The 27459-nt window shown below is 42.5% G+C and overlaps 1 protein-coding gene across 7 annotated transcripts in view; it reads left to right on the top strand.

The window, feature by feature from the left end:
• GAPVD1 (GTPase activating protein and VPS9 domains 1) overlaps window positions 1–27459 on the top strand; it is a 223688-nt gene that overhangs the window by 49668 nt on the left and 146561 nt on the right. For 5 of the 7 annotated variants that reach the window (XM_029610988.1, XM_029610984.1, XM_029610982.1 and 2 more), the window contains 6 exons: window positions 510–1353; window positions 1810–1896; window positions 3475–3609; window positions 4855–5047; window positions 20106–20260; window positions 25187–25316. In XM_029610988.1, coding sequence (XP_029466848.1) covers window positions 510–1353; window positions 1810–1896; window positions 3475–3609; window positions 4855–5047; window positions 20106–20260; window positions 25187–25316 — 1544 coding nt within the window. The remainder of the gene's footprint in view (window positions 1–509; window positions 1354–1809; window positions 1897–3474; window positions 3610–4854; window positions 5048–20105; window positions 20261–25186; window positions 25317–27459) is intronic. The other 2 variants (XM_029610986.1, XM_029610985.1) reach the window with 1 other exon arrangement.

The following is a 27459-nucleotide window of genomic DNA, read 5'->3' as shown; positions in this document are numbered from 1 at the left end:
TAGAACTTTTTTCTTTTATTGTTTGTTACATAATGTATTTTTAAAGCAATCCTTTTTTTTTTTTTTGGAACTGCAAGATTGTCTAATGGCAAATACTACAACTAACCTCAATGCAAGGTGAACAGTTTAGATTTTGGGAGCTATTTTCTTGTTCTTATCCAATGCACTGTGGTACTTGTAGTCCTGTGTTTCTTAATGAGAAGCAAAGCTGCAAGTGCCCAATGTGTTGATGGTAAATAATTACTGGTTTATGCAATCTTAATTTATTTTACTCCCTCCCCCCCCCAGTATTGTGGTAAGTTGCTCAGCTTAGTTTGTGTTGCCCTCCCTGCTCTTATCAGGGATTTTTGTTTAACAGCTTACAGAGCTCTGGTTACAAAAAAAAAAAGAAGCACATTGACATACAAATAAGTACTAATTCAGCATCGTATTTTTGTTTAAATTTTGGGATATGATGTGGATCTTGAGAATGTCTAATGAAATTTTATGACTGAGTGATTTTGTTCTAGTGTGGAAGCTTCCCCTGCTGAATGTTGCCAGCATGCCAAAATCCTGGAAAACACCCAGTTTGTTGATGGCTACAAGCAGTTAGGCTTTCAGGAGACCACCTACGGAGAGTTCCTGAACAGGCTTCGGGAAAACCCACGGCTGATTGCCTCATGTCTGGTTGCTGGTGAGAAGCTTAACCAGGAGAATACCCAGAGTGTCATCCACACAGTCTTCACCTCTCTCTATGGCAACTGCATAATGCAGGAGGATGAGAGCTATCTCCTGCAGGTGTTGAGGTATTTGATTGAATTTGAACTCAAGGAGAGTGACAACCCCAGACGGCTGCTAAGAAGAGGTACCTGTGCCTTCAGCATCTTATTCAAACTTTTTTCTGAGGGGCTTTTCTCTGCCAAACTCTTCCTTACAGCCACGTTGCATGAGCCGATCATGCAGCTGCTGGTAGAAGATGAAGACCATTTAGAAACTGACCCAAGCAAATTACTGGACAGATTCTCTCCCACACAGCAGGAAAAACTCTTTGGGGAAAAAGGCACGGAGAAATTCAAGCAAAAGGTCCAGGAGATGGTGGACTCGAATGAAGCCAAATTAGTAGCTTTAGTGAACAAGTTTATTGGGTACCTCAAACAGAATACGTACTGTTTTCCACATAGTCTAAGGTGGATTGTCTCTCAGATGTACAAGACATTGTCTTGTGTGGAAAGACTCGAGGTTACTGAGGTGAAGGCCATGTGCACTGATCTCCTCCTGGTCTGTTTTATTTGCCCAGCGATTGTCAATCCAGAGCAATATGGAATCATCTCTGATGCCCCAATAAACGAGGTGGCCAGATTCAATCTGATGCAGGTATGGCCAAGGTTTATGTCTGAAAAACAAATATAGAACTTTTGTTACTACGAGTGTAGTATTGGGGCTTTTATTTATTTTTGCAAATGTTTTAATCCATGATTGGCATAGACACCAAAATATTTGGCACATTTCATACGGGTAGAACAAGGAAATTTTGAATTCTAAAAACACTAATACCTAAAACAAAAATTAGTCAAAAGGTTCAGTACTTTTTAATTATTTGCATTCTTTTTGGGGTTTTTTGCTTTTGTTTGGGGTTTTTTTTGCGTTTAATAAACTAGCTTTTCCCAAAAATTGGTTTAATATGTTTCTTTAATTTTTTGGACTTTAAAGAGCTAAAAATGGAAGGAAAAACATGTCAAACTGAATCAAAGTCAGGTGTCTTGTCATGTAGATTTGTACTTCTGCCCGTAGTCCTTCCTCCTCATTCATGTAACTCTCCTCTTGGTTTAGGTGGGGCGACTCTTGCAGCAGCTGGCATTGACAGGTTCTGAAGAGGGAGATCCACGGATTAAGAGCAGCCTTGGCAAATTTGACAAAGTAAGGCTCAAGCAGAACATATCTGTGTGCAGACTGTTTGTGAAAGGGGCATTTGTTCCTGGGGCAGAATAGGAGCAAAATGTATTTTCAGTATGAAGTCATTGCACAGGCTGGGAGGAGAGGGGACTTTTGGGAGCCTGCTGCAGAGGACTGTCAGTTGTTCGAGAGGGATTGTTAATGGAAATTTATATTTTCACCTTTACATGGAAAGGAATAGGCCTCTTAGCCCCTCTTCATTTTGTTATCTTTTTTGTTTGCCTTGATTAGTATAACTATGATTGGAGGGCGGGGGGGTGGAGGAACTTCAAATAAAATGACTGCCTGTTGTGTCTCTTGAGAAGTAACTGTACTGACTCTTAATTATACAAGTAGGCTTGGGATCTGATTACTTTAACTTGCATTATCAGTGTAGTATTCTTATGAGGAATGCTCCTTCTGAAATGAAAATGAGTTGATCTTGTTCTCTTTGGTTTCTATTAGTTTCCAACAAAAAAGTGTTCTTGATAATCCATGTCTTTTGTATCAATTGGTTTGACTTTATTAGTAGGACCTAAGACAAGCAGCCTCAAGGAATTAACTGTTGGGGTAGGGGGAAGGAGGTGACTCTTTTCTTTGGCTTATGCTTGGTCATGTTGTATAGTCACATAAATATGTATACCTAAAAGGAATAGATTGTGAATTAAAAATAATTCAAAAACCACAATATGTATCTTGACAGACGTAAGAAAGGGATTGCCAAATCTAGTCATTTCAGTGGCAAACGGGTTAAGTTTTCAGGATCTTCTCAGTGCATATTGACAGAGCGGGAAAAATTCAGGTAACCTTGATGCCTAAAATTCAGAAAAAATAAAAGGAAAGAAGCGAACCCCCCCCCCCCCCCCCAAAACATCCCTGAACTAAAAAAAAAAAAAAAGGGGACAAGCATAAAAAAGAGCAAAAGAAGTAAAGCCAAGTAAAATAGCAACAACAACAATAAAGAGTAATAATGTGAGAGAAAATAAGGAAAATGCGTTCCTTGGTTCCTAAAAATGTTTGACTGGCACATGTTTTTTCTAAATACATGTAAATTCATGTGAGAAATTGGCATACATTGGATTTAATACACTGCTTATTTTGCATGGTTTGGTTATCCTGAAAGCAATATCCTTTTGCACGCCAATCTACAACTTTTCACTTAAGATGTTAAAACTGAGCTATCCGGGTTTTTCAGTGACAGTGCTGCCCACTATAGTGGGGAGGACCTGGGTCAGAGCTCTATAAAAGCAGCATTCATAGAAGAATGAAGGAGTCCCAATTATTGCACAGAGGTGTCAACATCCAGTGGTCAGCCTTAAGACCCACAATTGCTAGTTTCCAGAAGGAGCCCTTGTGCGTGGCCTGTGACCAAGGACTGTTGCTACAATGACTGGGCAAGATGAGTTGAGAGAGGAAAAATCCTCAGGTAGTTGTAAGTGAAAGTTTGATTCTGGATCCCGGATCCCAGTTTCAACCCGAAACCCAAAGATGCAGGAGGAGATCTGGATGTAAAACTCATTACCTTCTTTGATACAAACCTTTTTTTTTTTTTTTTTTTTGCAGGGCTGTGTTGCTGCTTTCTTGGAGGTCATTGTTGGAGGACGTGCTGTAGAAACTCCTCCCCTATCCTCAGTTAACCTTCTGGAAGGGTTGAGCAGGACGGTGGTTTATATGACGCATGGACAGCTTTTTAGCCTGGTAATTTCATAGTGCTTTTCTATGAAGGTTCTTCAGCTTCAGAGAGTTGAATGTTTAAGCCAGAGGAAATCTCCCTCTCCGTCCCCCAATAATTTATGCACCTATATTAAAACTGATCACTTTTCTTTATCTCAATATTGGGAATAAAATAATTTTTTGAATCCCGCTCGCCTCCCCACAGAGTTGAGTTCTCCTTCCAGTTGTTTTATTTTTTTGCTTGTATTTTCTTCTGTTACACAAGACTGAAGGGGGACCTCGCATGGATGCGTGGATAGTGGCATGCTGAGCATACTCGGTGTGCTGGTCAAAGCTTCTAGAAACCTTGACAAAGGTTTTCTGTGCCAGGCTGCATTGGATGATGTTACCCACTTGTGAGGACAGAAACAGGGCAGTTGTAAGAGCTGGCAGGATTACAATAATTAAAGAAATGGAGGGGTACTTGGGTGTGGACTAGTTTTTGGAAATCTAGATATTCAGTTACCTGGAAGAGTAGAGGGCATAGAAAAATCAACTTGCAGAGAGCAGGCTTGTCAAGGCAGTTTTGGAGGAAGCACTGAATCTGAGGTTGAGCCTTACATTACACTTTCAATTTGTTACTCTACTCCAACAGAAGACTCAGTCGGCTTACAACATTTCAAACATATTGGCCAGGGTTAAGACACACTTTCTTTTTGTTTTGATCTTTGTATGTGTCCTAAATGATTTAATTATGTATGTTGGTTTGTATGCTGCTTAGGGCCTCTGTTTAGGTAGCATATAAATAAATACATGATATATATTGAATATAGTAACATATGTATCAAAAACATCAAATACAGTACCCACTCATAAAAGACAATAACTCTCTCTCCCTTTCCTCTCCTCTCCTGAGATAAAAGACAAAATCCTATACTGTACTCACCCAAACACCACTTTAAAAAAATAAATAAATAAATTCCCTCCCCTCCCCCCTCCCTTTTGGTCACTCCTGAAGAAATTTTGAAAGGCACAAATTAAACTTCACCTGCCTCCCCACAGTCTGCCAGCTCTTGTAATCGGCCTGCAGTGACATCAGCGAGAGGGGGAAGTGGCCAGTGATGCAGCACAGCAGAAGCTGGAAGTAGCAGCAAAATCCTGTAGCAGCATGGTAGGAGGACTGGATGGAAAACAGTCACTTCTCCCATCTTCATGTGCATTGTACTAGTTGCTTGCAGCTGTACCTCTGATAATGTTCTTCTAATGGCCATAACGCTAATTCTGCTGCAGGTGGGGTTTATGCGAAATGTGATCGCAGGTGGTCAGCTGAGAGAAGAAGATAGGATGGCTCTTGATACTCTTCTGGCAACAATACCCCTGACCAAACCTGGGAAAAACAGCACTCTGGAAACGACTCCCTCTAACACACCTCAGCTGTCTCCAGCAACTACTCCAGCCAACAAAAAGAATCGGACTGCCATAGGTAAGGATGAGTGAGAGAGAGAGGATTATTTCTGCATTAGGAAGCTTCTTTGTGTACTGAATTTCTTGTGTGCGCTGTATATATTTTATGGCCTGTTTGGAATTGTATTTCTTTCCTAAGTACTTTAAACCTCCAGGAGGCAAATTATTTTTTGCCTTACCCTATGTAACAGGGAAACTGTTCCTATTGCGATGGCATAGGACAAAGGATATGTCAATTCAAATGGTGGTGAAAACTCACCTGTCAGCATGGGTAGAAATATATTTAGAAAAAATGAGGTGCCAGGGAACAATTTTTCTTTTTCCGTCGATAAACAGGTCGTAATTAGACATGATCTGTAAGTGACGTTATCCAGTGGCACCAGACAGACTTGTCTCTCCAAGCTAGTAAAGCTTTGAGCTCTACTGAGTACGTATGGGAATTCCATACGGGCATTGCCTCGAGCACCTCCTCAAGTCAGTTTTTGTCTAGGTACAGTCTGGATATGTACTCATTTTCTCTAGACTCTTTTTTTCTAGAATCCTTAAGATTGTTTCTTTCTCTTTGGTTTTCTTCACTTTAATTGCCTTGCTGCTCTGCCGCACCTCTGACAGCACTTTTCAGTGCTATTTTAAAAAAAAGAAAAAGTCTGCTTTCTTAAGATGGGACAAGGAATGATCGTGGAACGAGGAAGCCCCTCACAGCATGTTATCCCTGCTTCCCTGTACGTACCCGGATCAGTTCAGACGGTGGATTATGTGGTTATGTCCCCCGTTCAGCAGATGGAGTCAGACAAAAACTTCAGAGGGTGCTGCCATATAAGCCAGTGCACCCACTATCCCTCTTCAGTATCTTTCTGACTCCAGCAGATAGGAGCAGGGGAACCTCTGTTTCCCCAGCACACTATTCAAGTGTTTCCTTTCTTCTCTTTCTACTTGAAGTGTGTTAGAGGGATCAAGTTTTCTCTAGTTTAAAATGGAATTTGGTTTTTTTTTTTTTTTTAAACTTTTACAGACAGACCTGTTTTCTCCTTTCTCTGTCTGCTGTCTTTTTGACTCTGCCTTTCCCGTTTGGGCTGGCCGGGGTAAGTCTTGTCTATTTATTTCATTCCTGTCAGGTTTCTTCGATAATCCAGCTACTGGGGGTGCAAGTTGGAGATTTCAACCTCTCTCCCCCTCCCCCTTGCCGCGTCCCGACTTGCAGCCCTGAGACATACATTCCCTGGGGCTGCTGCCCGCTGAGAGGTCACATTCCTCGGCGGGGCCTGTGGAGATCCTAGGGTCGGTGTGGGTTTTAGAGCGGAGGCTTTCCCTGCTCCCCGCGGCACTGTCTGACTTTATTCCCTGCGGTCCCCTCCTCCCCTCCGTCATGCCGAGGGCTTTTCGCTGTTCCAGCCTGCAGGGAGCCCGGGTCCAGGCCCTCCCGTGAGGGGATCTGCACAAGTTACCTCCCTGGTGGGGAGGGCACCTCGCAGCCGGCGGGATGCTCAGTTTCGCGCGGACAAGCGCACTCCCTCAGGCAGAGACAGACCCCGATCCCGCTTCGCGCGGGAATGGTGGCCATTTTGGATTCGGAGCCGTTGACCACGATCCCCTCAGAAGATGAAGCGGATGCTGATTTCTCACTTTTGCTGCCGGTCCTTACACCGGTTCCACCTCTGGGGCCCGTTTTGCCTTCGGGGGATCCTTCAGCTCTGCCTCTTTCGGGTCCACCTCCGTTTTCTACGGATTTTGTGCTGCTTATGCACAATGCCTATTTGGCCAGGATGTCCCAGCCACTGGGTCCCACCCCTGGACCCCCCCTCCCAAAGTGGCCCGGACAGCTGACCCTCTTCCCGGGGGAGTCCCTCAGGGAGTTGAGGCCTCGGGGGGGGGGGGTCCCGGCTGTCCCTTCCTCCCTCAGGGGACCGCCAGGGTGCGTCTGGTTCTCCCCCTTGCGGAGGGGGCGGATTTGGTTCCAGACCTTGGCCTGGATGATCCACTGCTTGCTGCCCAGATGGAAGGGGACGACCCTAGTGTGTTGCGCATTTTCCAGAGGGACGAGCTGGACACACTAATTCCACATATCCTGCAAGAACTGGACATTGAGGCCCCGATGGATCTGCCTGGCCCCACTCCTCTAGGGAAGAAGGGAGACCCCGTGCTGGCGGGGCTCCGCCCGCCGACCAGGGCTTTTCCAGTTATTATCCAGGGAGTGGGATTCACCTGAAGCCTCCCTCAAAGTTGGCAGGGCAATGGAGAAGCTTTACCCCCTCCCTGAGAACTTTCTGGAACTTCTCAAGGTCCCGAAGGTAGACTCCGCTGTTTCAGCAGTCACCAAACGCACAACCATCCCGGTTACAGGGGGTACAGTGCTGCGAGATCTGCAAGATAGAAAACTAGAGGTCTATCTCAAAAGGGTGTTTGAGGTTTCTGCGCTGGGAGTCTGGGCGACCATATGTAGCTCGCTGGCACAAAGAGCGGGACTTCGATGGGTGCAGCAGCTCCTCACTTCGCAAGACCTACCACCTGAGGAGGCATGTCAGGCAGACAGGTTGGAGGCCGTCATTGCCTATGGGGCAGATGCCCTGTATGACCTCTTCTGAGTCCTGGCCAGATTGATGGTCGCAGCGGTCTCGGCCCGGCGCCTCCTATGGCTCCGCAACTGGTCGGCAGACTCCTCATCCAAGACACAGCTGGGATCTCTCCCTTTTAAAGGAAAATTCCTGTTTGAGGAAGATCTGGACCAGATTATCAAGTCCCTCGGAGAGAATACGGTGCATAGGCTCCCGGATGATCGGACGCGGACTACTAGATCATTCAATGCTTCCAGAAGCCGTTACCGCAGTCAACGCCGCTTCCACACCATGAGACAGCTGAACCCTCGGACGCACTTGTCCCGTTCGCAATCCTGGTCCCGTCCCTTTCGAGGACGCAGACCGGCAAGGGACGGGATGGCCCAAGGGGCATCCGCCAAGTCTTCTCAATGATGCTAGGCCAACCCACTCCTTGACTCCCAGGATTGGGGGACGGATTTCTCTCTTCTATGAGGAGTGAGCCCGGATCACGTCTGATCAGTGGGTCCTAGATATTCTAAGGCAAGGCTACGCATTGGATTTTGCTTGGCCCCCAAGGGACAGGTTCCTCTTTTCTCCCTCCTCAAAAGCAGCTCATTGTATGCCAGACGCTCGACAGGCTCTTAGCCCTCGGGGCTATTATCCCAGTACCCCCCCCCCCCCCCCCACAGAAGTGGGTTCCGGCCACTATTCAATCTACTTTGTAGTCCCCAAGAAAGAGGGAACCTTCCGCCCAATTTTGGATCTCAAAGCGGTAAACAAGTCTCTCAAGGTCCCTCACTTCAGGATGGAGACCCTGCGATCGGTGATTGCTTCAGTCCATCGGGGAGAATTTCTTGCCTCCCTGGATCTCACGGAGGCTTACCTTCACATTCCCATCCTCAAAGCGCATCAGTGCTTCCTTCGGTTCAAGATCCTAGGTCAGCATTTTAAATTCCAGGCCCTTCCTTTCGGCCTGGCGACCTCCCCATGAATGTTTACGAAGGTAGTCATGGTGGTGGTAGCGGCAGCTCTCCGCCAAGAGGGTATCCTGGTTCACCCTTATCTGGACGACTGGCTCATTTGAGTGAAGACTTTGATCCAGGGTCATTGGACGGTCAACCGAGTGGTTCAGCTCCTCCAATCCCTCGGTTGGATCATCAACTACGCCAAGAGCAGTCTTACTCCTTCGCAGTCACTAGACTTCCTGGGAGTGCGGTTCGACACGGCGACGGGCAAGGTCTACCTCCGGCCGGATCGGGCCCAGTCACTAGCGGCTCAGGTCCAGCACTTCTCTTGCCTTTCCTTTCCCACGGCCTAGGATTATCTGCAGGTACTGGGATCCATGGTATCCACTATTGATCTAGTACCCTGGGCTTTTGCGCATATGCATCCGCTGCAGAGAGCGTTACTCTCCTGATGGAAACAAGTGTCTCAGGAGTTCCAGGCCATCCTCCCGCTCCTGCAACTTGCCAGGGACAGCCTGCTCTGGTGGCTAGACCCACTCCACTTGGCGCAGGGAATGCCCTTGAACACTCCGGAATGGGTAGTGGTCACCACGGATGCCAGTCTCTCCGGCTGGGGAGCAGTCTGCCAGACTAGTTCCGTGCAGGGGCAGTGGACGATGTCTCAAGCTACTTGGCCGATCAATCGCTTGGAGACCAGGGCAGTCCGTCTGGCGCTGAGGAGTTTTCTTCTCCTCATCCCCCATCGGGTGGTCAGGATTCTCTCTGACAATGCGACCACGGTAGCGTACATCAATCGCCAGAGCGGCACGAGAAGTCATGTCTCATTGGAAATGGACAAGCTAATGGAGTGGGCAGAGCTCCACCTTGCCCAACTGGTGGCCTCGCACATTGCAGGAGTAGACAACATTCAAGCGGACTTCCTGAGTCGCCAATGTCTCGATCCCGGGGAGTGGGAGCTCTCTGTGGATGCGATGCAACTTCTTGTACAGCGTTGGGGGATCCTTCATCTGGACCTCATGGCTACAGCCCACAACACAAAGGCACCGCGATTCTTCAGTCACAGAAGAGAGCACAGCGCAGAAGGCGTGGATGCGCTAGTTCTTCCATGGCCCCTCACCTTCTCCTCTACGTGTTCCCACTGTGGCTCCTCGTGGGCAAGATCCTCTGGAGAATCGAAGTTCACCAGGGTCCGGTGATTCTGGTGGCACCGGAGTGGCCCTGTCGGCCATGGTTCGTGGACCTGATCAACCTAACGGTGAATGGCCCTCTCCGCCTAGGCCATCTATCGCAGCTACTACACCAAGGGCCAGTATTTTTCGACCAAGCAGATCGCTTCTGTCTTGCGGCTTGGTTTCTGAGAGGCGCAGATTAAGATGCCGGGGATATCCGGAGGCTGTGGTCTCGACCCTCCTATCAGCTTGCGTGCAATAATTTTCAAAGAGAGACCTGCCTTTCTTATTTAGCTCCTGACCCACCTTTATTGAAGTGAAAAAATGAATAATCTGGTTATTAGCAAAAAGCTCCAAATCTGAGACCGGGTAAAATTGCCGCAGTTCTTAAACGGCAACAGCTTCTGACCATCCCACGATTGCTCCCGTTTAAACAAACCCTTCCCCCTCCAACGTTCTATCTCCCTCTGTTTGGTCCCTGGAGGGAATGTGTTATCAAAGAGAAAAGAAGTTAAGTGATAGGCCTATTTAACACCCACTAATATGGGTTTCTATTTCCTCCAAACCTTATAAATTAATCTAGAAAAAGGTGATAAGCCAGAAAGATTAAACCCTCCCTTTTGCCAAGCTCTAGTATCTATCTATCTATCTATCTTATTTATTTATTTATTTAGCGCTTTTCTATACTGACCTTCATGAATAAATTCATATCAAATCGGTTTACATGTAACAAGGGGTATAACTTAGTCAACCATTTAACAAAAGGCGAAAGTTACATATAACAAGGAGGTAGTAACTTGGGGGGGGGGGGCTAAATTAGCCGGAGGCAAAGGACAGCATAACTGAATAAACTAAGTAACGAAACAAAGAAACAGAGGCAAAAATATAACACCTAAACTAGGCAGAGCGCCTAGTCAGGTAAGCGGAGTCCTGTCTGATAGAAATTGCTGGTTTTGAAAGTTAAGGGAAGGCTTGGAGGAAGAGCCAGGTCTTAAGTTTTTTTTCAAAAGGTTAGAGGGCAAAGTTCTAGCCTGAGGTCTGTGGGCATGTTATTCCAAATGGCCAGACCCGCTGTAGAGAATTCTCGTTCTCTACAGCGGAGTATGTAGCGGAGAATCTCCATCCCCCTGCATTGCTATCCGGGCCCAAGGTTTCAGCTCACCATCCTTATGCTAATGTAGAAACACACTCAATTGAGACACAGCGAAGTACCACTCCAAGTGCGGTACCTGCATACCCCCTCTCATTTTGTCCAGAAACAGAACAGTTTTAGAGACTCTAGAAGGTCTACATTTCCAGATAAATCAAAGGAGCTTATGCTGCCATTGCTTCAAAAGAGAATCAGGCACATGGATGGGAAGGATTTAAAATAGTAACAGAAATGGAGCAGGACATTCATTTTAATAATAGCTATCCTCCCCAGCCAAGAAAAAGCCAATCTGTCCCATCTGTCTAAATCTTTTTGAATACTAGATAATAAAGGAATGTAGTCAAGCCCAAATAATTAATTTATAATCGGACCAATTTTTACCCCTAGGTATTTTACTCACCCTTTTGCTACTCGAAAGGAGAGAGGTGCTGTAATGTGATTAAAGCAGTCACTAAGTATTTTGATTTATTTATTTATTTAGATTTATATTCTGCTTTTCACACTTTTTTTCAGCGCTTCAAAGTGGATTACATTCAGGTACTGTAGGTATTTCCCTGTCTCCAGAGGGCTTACAATCTAAGTTTGTTCCTGAGTACTGAGAGATTTAGTAGCTCTGATTTATCTTCATTAACTTTAAATCAGAGATTTTACCAAACACTCTCTCATGTTTCCCTGAGAGAAAAAGAGACCAAAAAGACCAAAAAAATTGAAAAAACACTTCGCGCTGAAACTGAGAATGCTGTGAACTCAGGGATGAAGAGACCCCCCCCCCCCCCCCCCCCGACGTCATCACGCTCAGCGGCGAGCTGGTAAACTGCCACATTCCACCAGGCATTGCGCGCCGAAGGGGTGCGCCAAAGGGGCACTCCCCTTTGTGCACCCCCTTTGTGCAGTCCTTTGTGCTACGCTTATTTTAATTCCCTTAAGTTTTCCTTTGTTAATTAACCTTTTTCATAGTGTTTAGTAATCCTTTGTTTATTAAATATGTTCAATGTATTTGACTTAGGAAACCTATTTTCCTGCATACTCTGTTTTTAATGTAAACAGGTATGATTTGTATCTGATACAAGAATGTCGGTATATAAAAATGCAAAATAAATAAATAAATGTCCTGTAATAAAGCCTGAAAGGAAGATTCCAGGTCTGCCACTGTAAATGAGAGGTCATCTGCAAAAATAGTGAGCTTATAATGGTATGGCTTCATTGACATCCCCTGAATTTGAACATTATATCTCACCTTCTCCACAAAATGGTTCTAAAGGGAGTGTAAATAATGGCGAAAGGAGGCAACCTGGTCTAGTTCCTCTTTTAACCTCAAAAGGCAATGAGTAGCCCCATTTAATTTTTAGATAAGCCCTAGGATTCGCATATAAACACTGAATCCATCCAATAAAGTCAGAGCTAAAGTTCATTTTCGCAAATAATTTAAACAAGAATGGCCAATGCATCCTGTCAAAAGCCTTCTCAGTGTCTATAGCTAAAAGAACTAATGGAATATTGTTATGCTGTGCCCACCAGATCAATTCCAAAACCGTACGCATATTGTTAGAGGCCAGTCTGCCAGGTACAAACTCTGACTGACTGATCTTCATTAGTAAGGAAGGGAGCTACCATCCCCAAACATGTAGCCAATATCTTGGCAAGAATTATTAATTAATATTTGTCAAGGATATCGGTCTATAACAGTGGTTCTCAACCTTTTTCCCATCGTGACACACCTGACAGACCACGCTCACATGTGTGACACACTACTCATTATAATTCACGGCGGAAATAAAAAATAAAGGCCCAGTATTATTTTTATTGTTAACAATAACACAAGGGAAAGATAAGTACTCTGTCTGAACAGAAATTGCATAAATAGTAAACAGCCCACACCAAAACAGCACCAATTTCCAGCACTTAAATAGTAAATACCTTACCTAAGAAAAGGCAACATTGAAAATATTACACCAGGCCTTAAGACATCAATACATCTCCTATTAGGAAAACGGACCAAGCCAGGCTGCTTTAGAGCCCTATACAGAAACTACAAGCCAGTAGAATACCTCACCTGAGTCACATGTGCTGACCCTCACCTAACAAAGAATAAAGAGACCAAAACGCATAACTAGAAGCATGCAGATAAAAACTGAATTGGAAACAGCAACAAGCCAGAGTCTCTGTATGCAGTGTAATAAAGGAAAAAAGAAACATCACCCATCCTTATAAAACAAATCAAGAAATATAAAATCAGTAGCAGATTATTTCAAAACAGCTGATGAATGGAATATCCAATAATTAAAAGCTCATATCAAAAAAGTCTAGATACCAATAAAATATTTCAAAATAGCAGACACAGAGACCCAGTAATGAAAAATAATAAGGATACATAAAAATATTTGCTCGGCATACCTGGAAACGTTTGATATCCAGGTGCCCTGAGATTGTTTTGAATTAGCAGGAGGAAGGATGGTTTGCTTGCAACTTTCTCCTCTCTCTCTCACACTGGCTATCAATCACTCACATATACACATGCCTTTTCTCTCTCTCTTTTATAGGCTCTTAATTACACATTTACACACACATGCTGTCTATCTTTTCACGCTTACACACACAGGCTTTCAATCGCACCCATACATGCTGTCTTTTTCTCACACACAGACTCTTATTCACATGCTTACAAACATGCTCTCTCTCTTTCTCTCATTTACCACAGGCTCTCAATCACATACTCACATGCTCCCTCACCTAAACCAGCTCTCAATCACACAGAGACACACATGCTGTCTTTCTCTCACTTTCACACATGCTCTCAATCACATACTCGCATGCTCCCTCACCTAAACCAGCTCTCAATCACACAGAGACACATGTTCTCTCTCTCATTTACACACAGGCTCTTAATCATACATACATATGATCTCTCTCACACATATACTTTTTCACACAAACTTACATTCATGCTATCTCTCACACACAGGCTGTCAATCACACACATACTCTCTTTCACATATACAGGCTCTCAATCATTCACGTACATGCTATCTCACTCACACACACTGGATCTCAAATACACATGCTTTTGCTCATTCACTCACTCTTTCCCCCCCCCCCCCCTCCTCCCCCGAACTAGCAGCAGCAGCAGCCTCCTTTATGTTCAGCCCTCGTGGAGAAAGGAGTCTCATCGGTCACGGGGGTTGACGTTGTTCCTCGTTTTTCTCCGAGCCGCGCTGCTCATCCTTCAAGGCGCGCCTCTCTTCTTTTCTTCGGGCCGATCCTGCCCACCCTAGCAAGTTCTCTTCTTCCCGCGCATGCACCCGCTGCTCACTACTTCCTCTTCCGGGCCGCGGGAAGAAGAGAGCATGCCGGTGCTGTTGACTTTAGCTGTCCTGCTGCGTTCCGCCTGGACTTTCAGCATTTTAAGCCCGGGCGGAGGACCTATTTTGCTTGGGTAGGGGGCGCATCTGGGTCAGCGGAGGACCCGGGAAGTGTGGCGACACACCGGTTGAGAACTGCTGGTCTATAAGACCCACAGAGTGTGGGATCCCTCTCACTTTTAGCTAGTATAGTTATCCCAGCCAAATTGGAATCCAGTGAAATCGAACCCCCAGTCCTTAGGGTAGTAAACATATCCACCAAAGGCGGAGTCACGACAGAATGAAATGTTTTATAAAACTTGGCTGTGAACCCATCCAAACCTGGTGATTTCCCCAGTTGTAAACCCTGGATAGTTTGAAAAATTTCAGCATGAGTGATTTCCCTATTTAATAGCTCACGAGCCCCATCCAGCGAAGAAGGTAATTCTACACCCTGCAGATATAGATCTATGTCCTGTTCTCCCACTGTATGATCAGATACATAAAGCTCCTCATAAAAAGCTATAAAGCACTTGCTTATATCCCCAGATTTATATAGAAATGTTCCTGTCGAATCCTTGACTTTAGTAATTGTGCATCTCTTTCCTTCAATTTTGGTGCAAACAACCTTCCTGCTTTATTACCAAGCTCAAATTGTCTTTGTTTGAGTATATCTAATTGGAACACAAACTTTGCTAGATCTAATGCCTACAGCTCTCTCCTTGTGGTCTCCAGGTCCTTAAGCCTACTGGGGTCCAAAGTGCGCTTATGGCTTAAGGCCAATTTAATGATGCATTGCATAAGGTGAACCTATTAGCATTCTTCTCATTCTTAAGAAAAGTGGCCTGGAGCTAAGCTTACCCATTACCACTGCTTTTAAACAGTTCCAGATGGTGCCAGGAGAGACATTCCCATTCTGATTGAGGGCCAAATATTCCTGTATATCATCTATAAGAGAGTCTGAAAAGATTTATTATCTAACAAGCTATCATTCAGGCACCAAAAATGTTGTCCAACCCCCCTACTTTTCAAACGCAATGCTACCCATATCGGGGCATGGTCGGATCAAGTTGTGGTGCCCACTTCAGCTTAGACTATCATGACAACCAGGGATTTATCAATAAGAAAGAAATCTATATGGGAGTAAGATTGGTGGGTATGAGAAAATTAAGTATAATTGCACTGAGTAGGGTTCCTCAAGTGCTAGATATCTACTAGGCCCCACTCAGAAATCAAGTTTTTAAGAGCTCGTCTGTAACATCTGGAACCTCCTGCACCAGAACCAGTATTATCTAGGTACAGGCATCTAGTTAGATTGAAATCTCCCCCAACTATAACATGGCCCTCAGCCCATTCCTCCAGAAGGGTAGAAATATATTTATAGAAGGGGCCCTTTTCTATATTCGGACCATATAGAGTAAGGAACGTAAACAATTCACCATCAAGCATGGCTTTGAGAGCAATGTATCTACCCTCTGCATCTCACCTAATATCCTTAATATCTACCCCTAAGGTGCTTGCCAACAAAATACCTAATCTGCAATATGTCTTTTTAATTATGGCAGAAGCCAGATACTGCTCAGGAAATGACCTACAACAACCATTCTGTGCGTTTAAGTAGTTGGGTTTCCTGACAGAAGATAACATTGGCCCATGAACTATGTGGCTCTTGAAATAAGTTTCCTCTTGACTAGGGTATTTAACCCCTTGGTGTTAATAGAAATTATGCATAACCCTTCCATTGTGTAAATGAAACATGGATGTCGATCCCCACCAGCCCATAAACTTCATGTAGTGACTCAGCACACCTCCTGTCTATTACAAACCCAGACACCATATCAAAGAAAAACCTGATCAACCACCCATACCTACTCCTCCAAGACCACCCCTCCCCCTCCCCTTCCCCTTAATCCCAACCCCCTAGAACAGATCCACTTCCCAACCTTGTGGATCACTTCCTTGAGGAATGAAGACATCGTGCCATCTAGCCACTCCACCCCTACGCTGACATGCCAACTAGTGAAAAAACAAAAAAATATTGAGAAAATCCCCCCCCCTTTTTAACCAACCAAAAGCTAAACATGTCCATGGTAAGGCATCTGGTAAAATGCAGAAATGTCCTAGACCCAACATTAATCAACCACCATATGTCTCAAAAAGGCCAAATTGTTCAAGATGGAGAATCCCTAGAAGGTAGTGAACCACCAAAATGTCTCTGAAGGCGTCTTCCTGCCATCTTGGAATGTCACTTCGCAATCGGCCACTTCCAGGGGTAGGTGCAGTGTTAACTGAAAAAGTTACTTCCAGGCCTGCAGCTTGCAAAATATCCACTGCCTCATTCACTGTGGTAACACAGGAAGTCACTCCAGCAATACTGAAGCTCAAACCAAATGGGAAAAGCCACTTGTATTTGACATTGTTCCCGCGGAGAGTAGTAACAACATCTCTGAATTCTCTGCGCTTGTGTATGGTCAAAATCACCAAATCACCACCTTGTGGCCTTTCCATATCACAGGCCCTGATTTCCAAGCTGCTGTGGCAATTTCCTCTTTGAGAGAGAAACTGATAACAGGCAATTATGTTGCGTAGCTGGTTATTGTGCACAGCCCCCAACGCTCTGTGCACTCTTTCCAGTTTCACCACAGGTGTGTCTGATTCCGCACGTGAACTCAGAACTTGCACACTTATGCTAGCAACCACTTGCGTACAGTCAGCGAAGTCAAAGCTCTCCAGTATCCCACAGAATCTTAGATTCACTCACCTTGACCTATGTCTTCAATATGATTTAATAAATCCAGATTGGTTTGCAAGAGTTTATCCTGGGACAATTTACAGCCAGCAAGTTCCAAGGACTGGTCTTCCAGGTGGACATCCTTATCCTCGACCTACCGCCCGCTGCCCAGTGATATCGTTTTTTCATCTCAGCAAGTAAGCCATGAATCTGTTTTCAGGCCTACCATATCGTTTCGCACGGCCCCAAACCAGCTTAAAAAAATCCGCCCAAGTCTGCACGCTTCACCCTCAAGTGTGCCACTCATCTCCAGCACCACATGGTTGGCCTGCAAACCGCTGTCGGGACCCGCATCCAACAACGCGACGGCATTTGTAAACAAGAACTTTTGTAGATCTACTTTTTTCTTGTGCATCTTCATACCGCCATCGGACTGTTGGGGTGCAGAAATAGCGCAATACACCACAGACACCGATGTTGGGGAATTCAGTGGAGTCGGGTCTGGAGTATGTGGTCATTGCGGACAATGATGTCACTTCCTCCCTCGAATGCCCATAATTTCTAAACAAGATGATGTTTTTAAAGGAGCAATGTATTGTGCATTTGCCTTTAATGAGAGACATGAGTTTTATAGATGTAAATACCATTGCTGAGATTTTGAAGAAGTCTGTCAGATAAAACGAGCTTTATAGCAGCTCAGATTGAGTGTGGTAGTGGTGAAAAGGTTTAAAACAAAAGGCTACTAATACCAAAAAGGCATGAAATATTGCAGCTGTTTTAAGAATCCAGTTTTTAGGATAAAATGCTAATGTAGCAGCAGCCTCTGTTTAAGAACATAAAATGAAAGTTAAAGTACTAGTTTGACATCCTATTTAGCTATGCATATTAATGTAAGAGAAGCTTGTCACTTCACCCCAGGTCAATTGATCAAGCTGATCCATTTCTGGTTTTGCTCCATTGTATGCATGGATTTGTAATTCTGACTTTTCCTATTGATTTCCCTTAGAAAATAGGAACTATAAATTCATGCATGTAGTGGGGCAAAACCAGAATTGGATCAGTCTGTTTGGTTGACCTGGGGTGAGGTGGCCATCCTAGTGAGAAAATCTAATCTAACTGAATTCTTAAAGAATTGTTCTAGTTTGATTCCATATGTCATTCTTGACTACCAACTCACCTAACTGTATTACTGAAAACAGAACATTTATTTTGTTTGGGAATGATTTCCCAGGGCTGTATGTTTTGATTCAACCTGTGTAAGTAGCTTTGTGAATTTCTTTATTATCAGAAACACTTTTATTGTTTAAAGGCCAAATTTTCTTTGTTTACTGCTGCCAAAACCCAGGACAACAGTTAGCCGCCATTACCTCCTGGGATACGTCAGCTACCAATCTCACATCACATATAACCCTAGTAACCCCCTTTGGTGGGTAATCTGTGCTTTCTCACATACTTTCTTGTGAACCCTTTTTCCATAAAAATATGCTTTGCATGCATCTATATATATATATCTTTTAGTTTCTGCTTACTTTTATTAGATGCTTTCTCATGTGCATACCATTGAAGATTTATTGTTTTAACCTTGCATTTGTAGCAAGCGAAGTCTAGTATAGCAGTGAGATTCAGGGTTTTTCTTGCCAAGTCACTTTAGCAGCGAGCCTAGATCACACGGACACAGACATTTTGTGCTTGTTTAGCAATCCATTTTAAGCACTGGCTTAATTTTGTTCTGTGCTGTTTTTAAAACTCTGATGTAAAAAGTCTCCCCTGGGGATCTTCTGGTGTCGGTCCATTTTTTGTATAGCTTTCTTATAAATAGTTGCTGTAAAATAGTGTTACATTGTTAAATTACAATAAAATAGGTTTGTGTACAAACATAGTTTATTTTAGTAAACATTTTTTGTTTCAAGTATATTCACTTAGATGTGGAATTTACTGCAGCAATTGCTGTATATGCCAGTGTAGTTAACAGTTTGCAGACATTGCTGATTCTCACACTGCTAGTCTGTTCAGTATGTTTGTGAGCAAAATAGACCTCCGTTAGTATTTCCCAAACTCTAATTTTACTGTATTCTTGGTTATCCAAAATCTGAATTGTAATGGAGACCTGGTACTGTCTAGAAGTTCATTTGGGCTTTTTACTGCTGGCTATTGCTAATTTTTAAACTGCAAGTACAGAGAAATCTAGATCTTAAAAATATGAAAGTGCCAGACATTTGTCAACTGGGGTATTTTATTTTGTGATTTTGTAGAATCTCCAGTAATAGTTTCATAGATATGGAGAATTAGTCAGATAAGTACCTCAAGGCCCATCTTACCTCATTGATGCCAAACAGGATATAAACTATTTGTGATGGCTGTCTCTTCCCATGGTTCTGATTGTGCATGCAATGAGAGTAAGTGTGGATTTGTTAGAGATAACCTACTTCCTGTATTTGGGGAGCGTGATAGGGGCTAGGTGAGGATCACCCCAGTGTGATGATAGGCATTTTAGTGTTTCCTGTCTCTTTGGAATTTTTTCTTCTATTGCGAGTGGAAAAAAAAAGTTCACTGAAAGGTGCATTGAAAAAGAGATGCTCTGGAACAGATCTCTTTCCAACACTGGAAATCAACCTAGGGCAAACAAAAGGAAGAGAGAAAAACTCTGTGAGGAAAAGTTATGGTTTAATGTTTTCTTTAGATGTGCTGCTATTTAAGAAACGTTTTGGAAGTTAACATAATCTGTGAAAAGATCCAAGTAATGGGATAATGCTACACCCTCCATATCTCACTTTTTAGGCATGTTTCACTAGTATGAGAGTGCCTGTGGTAACTATGAATCCATCTATACTCATGTTGGAACTTGATTTAGCTGAAATTTGGCATGGGGGATTGGAACTAAAAGTTGTCGAAGTTGTGATTTTGGTTTGAATCGATGCAAAATTAAAATTGCCTGATTTAGTCTTGATCCCCCATGCCAACTTTCACTTGCTTGGAGTAAGGGCAGTGCACCTTTGTGTTATGCTTCTAGCACTCATTTCTCAACGTATTTTGAGAAATGAGAGGTAATTTGACACATTTTCCATTTCCTTTGTTTAGCATGGCACTATCATCACCCAGCTGCTGGCCTTGTAGTTTTGAAGCAACTTTCTGTTCTTGTCTCTAAAAATAGTAAAAATACTTTCTTAATGTATCTTAAATTGACCATCAGCCACACGAAGCAGAAGCAAATCTAACCTGGTAGACCACATGGATCAGGAAGGATGGTCCCAAGAGACTGTACAGGAAGTTTTGCCAGACGAAGTACTGGTTATTTCTCTGGGGACAGGTCCACAACTTACACCTGGAATGATGTCTGAAAACGAGGTATGACATGAGTAGGTTTGTAAAAGCAAGTAGTGTGTAAGTGTATTGTGAGAGAGCATCACCGACAGCTGTATCATTTTTTATTAAGATTTTATTTAGACGTTGATGACTTACATATTATGAATAGTTAAGACGTATGTTTTCTTCATAGACAAGCTCCACAAACAGCTACACAAGATGGGTGATGTCATCCCATGGTCCCTGGTCCCAAATTGGGTCGTTTTCCTCTCAAAGCCCAGAAAGTTCTGCTTCGCCTTCTGAGCATGTGTGGATCTTCCCATTGTAGTATCCATGAGTGCAATTGTTCCTCTGTCTATTTTTGGCTGCACAGCAAACTGTCGGAAAATTTTCTTTCACAGTGTCACTGCATCAGTCTTCAGTATGTCAACAAATAAAGAATCTGTCTGTCGACAATGTTAAAAATATGGACATGAAATATTCATATTGGAATTACATTCACTTTGCCTTAAATGCCTCAGACCAGATCATGATACAGCAAACTGTGGCCCTGTGGATCAATGTCCCTGAGGGCACTTGTTTACTGGGAACTCAGTCTGAAATGTGAGCAACCGCACTCATCTGATCGGTGTAGGTTAAATAAAGTCAAAATCGACAGACACTGAAAATCAACATATGTGCTGATAGTCACCAACACCAGAAGGTGAGGAAACCTTGGTGCAGAAACATTGGAGCAGGAATTTTCCCCATCAAAGAAGCACAGCACTAAACCATTGGCGTCAAAAGCTTGGAGCTGAGAGCTGTCAGCACTGAGAAGACAGTGCTGAACCATTGGTGGCAATACACTATTGGGGCCAATAATCGCCTGTGCCAAATGAACACTGTGTAGAATCGGCGCAAAAATGTCAGCTCCAGCATTCACTAGCAACAAAAATACAGCACTCAGACTGGAACCATGGCACCAACATTCTCACATACTGCGAGAAAGCTCTTCAGTGCTGAGCTCGGCTTAAAAGCAATATAAGACGGGGATAAAAAATACAAAGTACACAGAATCAACAAGTGACATGATTTCACCTTCAATATTAGAACCTCAAATGGAATTGACAAAGCTTTTAAGTCTAAGCATCCTAATACAACAACCAATACAAGAATATCATGCTTTCATACAAAAATATGGGCAGGCTTCATAGAGACATACATGAAGCAAATGCCTGCTCAATTGTCTTTTTACACAACCAATACTAGAAATGTTGAGAGAATACCTACAATCAAAGTTTCCTGTTTCTTGTTCTGTAATCTTTTTTTTTTTTTTGCAAAAGAGAAGCATGAAACAGCTTCTTTTACACAGATCATATCAAACAATTCAGAGTTCATGTGACTCCATATTATTAGTATCTGATATGTCATCTCCAGATCCACCATTGGACTCCATCAAAGGATTCAACATTCCCAAATTTCCTATAGAAAATGTTGGAAGCAATAACATTCAGCTTAGAGGAGGATGCAGAAGAAATTAGCTACTTGCAAGAAGCTCAAAGATTCATCCAACTGCCAAAATGATACAAAGCACTACCAATGCATGATGTGTTAATGAAGGGCCAAATAAAAATCTGGAAAACACCTTTCACCAGACCATCTGTAGAAAAAACTAAACAAAAAAAAAAGGCTGATGTAAAATATAGGATCCAAGAGGGAGTCGAGGTGTGAGCAAAGTATCAAATATCCATAAGGGCAAATAACTTTATAGTAGAACAGAATATAAGGTATTTCTTGTTGCCATGGGTAAAAGTTAAGACCCAGCCCCGACATGAGCAGTGATTTGCAGTAATGTTTTCTCAAGGGAAGGCAATAATATAGGCAGAGATCACGGGGCTGGGTTTTAACTATTCCCATGGTAACCTTATCAGCATTCCTTTGAGAATTTGCTGGGTTCTGCGGTAAAGCTATTGCCTTTATCAGCTCTTGTGGACATTTGTTGACAGTTTGCTCATACCTTGCTGCCCTCTTGGATTTAGTATTTGCTTGGTGTATTTGCTCCTTCCTTTTGTAAAATATAGAATGCAAAATTGCCTAAGACATGAGAAAATTCAACTACCTCATGACTCCATTACTTCTGAGTCTTCAATGAGGAAAGCAAAAAGATGAAATCCTACTCAAATTCCCCTCCAGAAAAGAACCCAAGAATCATTGATTCAATAGAAAAAAGAATATATCGAGGAGCTACATTGCAAGCAAGAAATGGTGTGTACCAAATACAGGTGATCCATATATTTATCATAACCTTCAAAAACTTCATGAACAATTGAAAAAAGTTGCCAAGCGAAGAACACTCCTTCAATGAAATCATGACATTTACAAAAGATTGTACATAGCATATTTATGTCTCCTTCGATTCCAGAACAAGGATATCTGCAACAGTTATAACAGCAAGAAGGCTAGCATGGTTAAGGGCCTCAGCCCTCAGGGATGATGTCCATGAAAAACTAGCAGTTACACCTTGTGAAGATGACAATTTATTTGGCGATAAGATGAGACAGTAGTCAATAAAGAACCAGATTACAGCTCTGCAGTCTCTTCTTTATTTAATTTGTATTCTGCCTTTCAGCCACTTAAAGTGGATTACATTCAGTTACTGTAGCTAGATTCTTCTCACCAAGCAATGTCATCAAAATGAAGATTCAGGGAAGAACTTTAAAAATGTATATTTCTACTCTCAAAGGAGAAGATATAATCCTTATTATTCGTACAGACAAAGTCCAATCATTATTCAGGAATAGCATCAGCCTCGACAGCAGCCGTAGTTCAGGTAATAGAATTAAAACAGATCTCAACAAAGGCAGAACAATGAGCCTTCATAGAGATTCATTCTCATCTTTTTGACTCCAGTCAAGCCTTTCAGCAGAACCCATTTCAAGAGCTAGAAGTAGAAGGGAGACTACAGATTTTCAAGAATCACTAAAGTCCGATAATGGACAAATGGGTTTTGAAAATAACCCATTACTCCATTAAAGGGACCAGCACCTCACTGGGACTAAATATTGTGTTGATATTTACTAATGAAGCTGCTATACAATCCAATGGCTACTGCATAAATGAAATTCCTGACATCGAAAACTATTTTAATAGCAATAACATTGGCCAGAAGAATGAGCAAGTTAGACACTAGTAATTTATACACCCTATTCACAGATATTAAAAAATAAATTACTCCTCAGAACTCAAAGTTCCTGCCGACTTCCACCTAAACCAAGAAATACTTTTTCTGTCTTAAATCACATAATGTACTTGCTGAGCAGGTATTACATACACTGGACTGCAGAAGAGCTTTCTTGTTGTATTTAGGCAGGATGCAAACGCCCTGAAAATCAAATCAACTTTTCATGTCTTACAACACAGCTAAAAAAAAAAAAGGCATAGTTGTTCAAAAAAACCATCATCAAGGAGGTCGACATAATATATTTCTTACTGCTGTGCAACTATTGATTTGGATGTATCACAAATAATAAAAGTGCATTAGGTCTGAGCAATGACTGAATTAATGACACATCCCAACTTGGCAACAATCCGGAATATCTGTAAGGCTGCCACATGATCAGCTATGCTCACTGGATAAAGATTCAAGCAAGGACAATATATTTGGACAAGCAGTACTTAAGAATATTTTTAAATAAACCAGACTTCCTGCAGAGCACATGGCTGGTTCCAGTGAAACCATGGAAATTCAAAGCAACCCTCAGCTGTGGGGAGTTCATCATGTGTGGCCATTTGTTGTGATTGTCCACAGAGAAAACGAAGTTGCTTACCTGTAACAGGTATTCTCTATGGACAACAAAACAAACAGCCAAACAATCCCTCCCTCCTAGCCACTAAGTTTATCTGGCTTGGTAAAAGACTGAGGAACAATTGCACCCAGAGATGCTAGCGTGAGAAGACCCGCACATGCTCAGAAGGCAAAGTAAAACTTTCTTGGCTTTGAGAAAAGAATGACCTAACTCGGTACTGTTGGATGATATCATCCATCTTGTGTGGCTGGCTGTTTTGTTGTCCATGAAGAGCACCTGTGATAGATAAGCAACTTCACTTTAATAATTATCATAGAAATGGCAAACTTATACTTTAGAAACGATATCATTTTTGTTGTTTAATATCCTAGGAATTTAAATGAGCAGTTTAAAACAGGAGAAAATTGGTGGAAAAATAACTTGTAATTTTACAGATGATATTATGTGAAGAAAGTTTTTCATTGCTTGGTTTTTCAGGAATTTTTTCCAGTGCTTTGTTAGTATACATGCACTCGCATCAGTAGTAGGTACTAATTTTAGCCTAATAATTCACCAGAAATTAACAAAAGACAAATTACTTTTGTTTATCATATTTATTTTTTTCAGATATATTTTTCAAAAATCTGTCTTTTGAAGAATAGACACAAATACATTTGTTGATTCCCATTTTATCCAGATTTGCTGGCTGTAAATAACGTTGTTTTATGGGTTTGCATATGCCGAAGGCCCCACCCTCTTATCAAAGCTCAATCTCAAAACCTTTGGATATATCCAGTTTGCTATCCCCTAAATTCACATTATATTTGCAAGTCTATTTCACATAAATTAGTCCTACAAGATGGTAGACTTGTTCTTGTCGTTGAGAGGTACAGATCTTCAAGCAGACTGTCTTCCAAGTTGTATGATGATAGATGTTTTCAGTGGCTGAGAGCCTGACTCGGATAAAACTAGATTGTAAACAAAGATGATAGCTTTTGAAATTGGTTCAGTAATCTAAATTCTTCTTTAATCTTCTTTCCTCTTGTACTATCAGTATATTATTATGGCTAGTTTCTCACTATAATGTACTGTGCTTAATATAGCTTAATACTGTTTGGTAGCAGTATATTGTCAGCTTCAAGCCATGTGTAAATTCACTACTTTTCTCTTAGCTTCTTCATCTTTATTTTCATTTTATCCATAGGTTTTAAACATGCAACTTTCAGATGGCGGACAAGGAGATGTCCCTGTAGATGATACAAAACTCCATGGTAAACCTGATAAAACCTTGCGATTTTCTCTCTGCAGTGATAATCTGGAAGGAATATCTGAAGGTGAATCTTTTTGGGAGAGAGGCTACCATAGCATTCTAAAAGAATATCTTTTAAGTGTGTGTGTGTGTGTGTGTGTGTGTGTGTGTAGAAGCTTTTGTTGCTAATTAATAGGTGAATTTTAAAAGCCTGGCGCATGCCAAAACTGGGAAATATGCAAGTATGTCCAACCGGAATGCGTCGAGCAGATTTTGAAAGCTGTCCATGTACGTGTGTATCTCCTGGTACGCGCAGAAGTGAAAGAGCCCAAAAAAGGGGTGGGGCATGGGCAGGGCAAGGGCTGTACATGGACGTTTCGGGACTTTAACATAAAATGTGCGTGTAAATATTTATGCGCTCAAGCGCGTACCGGGTCCCCTGCCACGTAACTTTAGTACTGCTTTGGATGGCTTGTAAGATATTAAAAAAAACAGACAAACTAGGCTAGTCGGAGGGGTTTTAAGGATTGAGGCTAACAGGAGGAAAGGGGATTGGAAGTCCTATCCCTTAACTGGGTGAACTGAAAATGAACTAGGAAAAATTATAATGGAATTGGCACGGGTCTCTTATAAAATTCCCCCACTTACGCAGGAGAGGCGGCATTTGCGCGCACACGTGCACGTTCATATAAAATTGTGCACACATGTATGCGCGTTCATCCTATTTTATACCATTACCGCACGTATGTTATAAAATGGCCACGTCATTTGGTGTGAACTGGCATACGCTTGCTGGTATCAAAGTTACCATCTTAGTTTTTGAGGCTGCAGGTACCATGGAAGCTATGCTTGCAGATTCTCAAGCTCAATAATGAAGACACTTTCCTGCAGGCCAGGTGCACTACTGCTGGTCTACATCTGTCAGCCTTTGTGCCATCCACCCAGAACTAATTTGTTCAACTGACTTCACCTTTGTAGTATGGCTGTTGTTCACTGATGGTAAAGTTACGTGGACTATCAGTAGTAGTGGTTTGGACTTCTGTTGTGTTTTCTCTGAGGATAAGCAGGATATGAAGTCCTCATAAGTGGGCAACATCATCCATCAGAGCCTGGGCTAGTGAAATTTACTTCATAGCTTCTAGAAACCTTTGGCATGCTCTGCTGAAATGTATTATTACTGGCATTGTAGTTTTTCCATGGAGCCCCATGGTCATGTCTCACTTTTCTCAGAAAATGTTTCAGAATTTTCCATGTTTTGTTGCAGAGCCCTCAGTTCATTTCTTATCTATCTTGGGTTCATTTGGTAGATTTCTTGGCTGTTTTTCTTCTTTTTTTTTCAGTGCTGCCATGCCCTTTGATATCAGTGCATCAGGTGATATCGATCAGCTTATGTTTAAAATTGTTTGACTCTGTTTACATGACACTTTATTACGGTACTTACCTTTTAAAGTTTGATACCAGAGCAATGTACAATACTAAAAATAGAACACAATCATTATTGAACATTTCATTGACTGTCCGCAAGCCAGTGGCTTCTCATTATGGGGTACCCTTGAAACAGTCTGCCTATACATAAGCTATTACAAATTTTAAAAAGTGGTTCAAGAACCTATTTTTTTTCCTCAATGGACAATCAGGACATAACTCAATCATTCAAGTGCTGATTATAGATGTGCGTGGGGAGTTTCCACACTACTGGCCCTGTGTGAGTCTCTTCAGTCATTTTTTTCTCATTGCTGTAATAAGACAAAGCTTTTGCTTCCTCCTCATCGGACCGTGATTTTTTTTGGAGTTTTTCCTATTTCTTGTTTTCATTTCTTCTTGTATTTAGTATTTTTAATTTTTATGCTTTTTTTTGTTTAAAACATTTTTTCTTTCTCATTCGGATGAGATGGGGAAGCACCCTTTCAAATGATGCAGTAACTGTAGCCACAAAATGGCTACTGCCAACCTGTACTTCGTATGCTTGCAATGTCTAGGACCATCACACGATATCTGACTGCAAAGCTTATGGAAGAATGTCCCCATGGGCAATAAGGTACATGCAATTTAAGCTTACTTATGAGATCTCTGGAGGAAAAGGCAACTACCCCTGCCCTGGGTCAAAGCAATCCCATGCATTTCCAGTTCACAAAGCTCTCCAGGCAAAGCTGATTTCCACGTTACCAGTGACACACAGAATAGACTTGAAGCACAAAGTTAAGATCTGCCCTAGCCATGAGAATGTT

The sequence above is a fragment of the Rhinatrema bivittatum genome, chromosome 8, assembly GCF_901001135.1.
Source record: "Rhinatrema bivittatum chromosome 8, aRhiBiv1.1, whole genome shotgun sequence".
NCBI classification, from domain to species: Eukaryota; Metazoa; Chordata; class Amphibia; order Gymnophiona; family Rhinatrematidae; genus Rhinatrema; species Rhinatrema bivittatum.
Note: the sequence above shows the minus strand (reverse complement) of the source record. Positions and strands in the feature narration are given on the sequence as shown.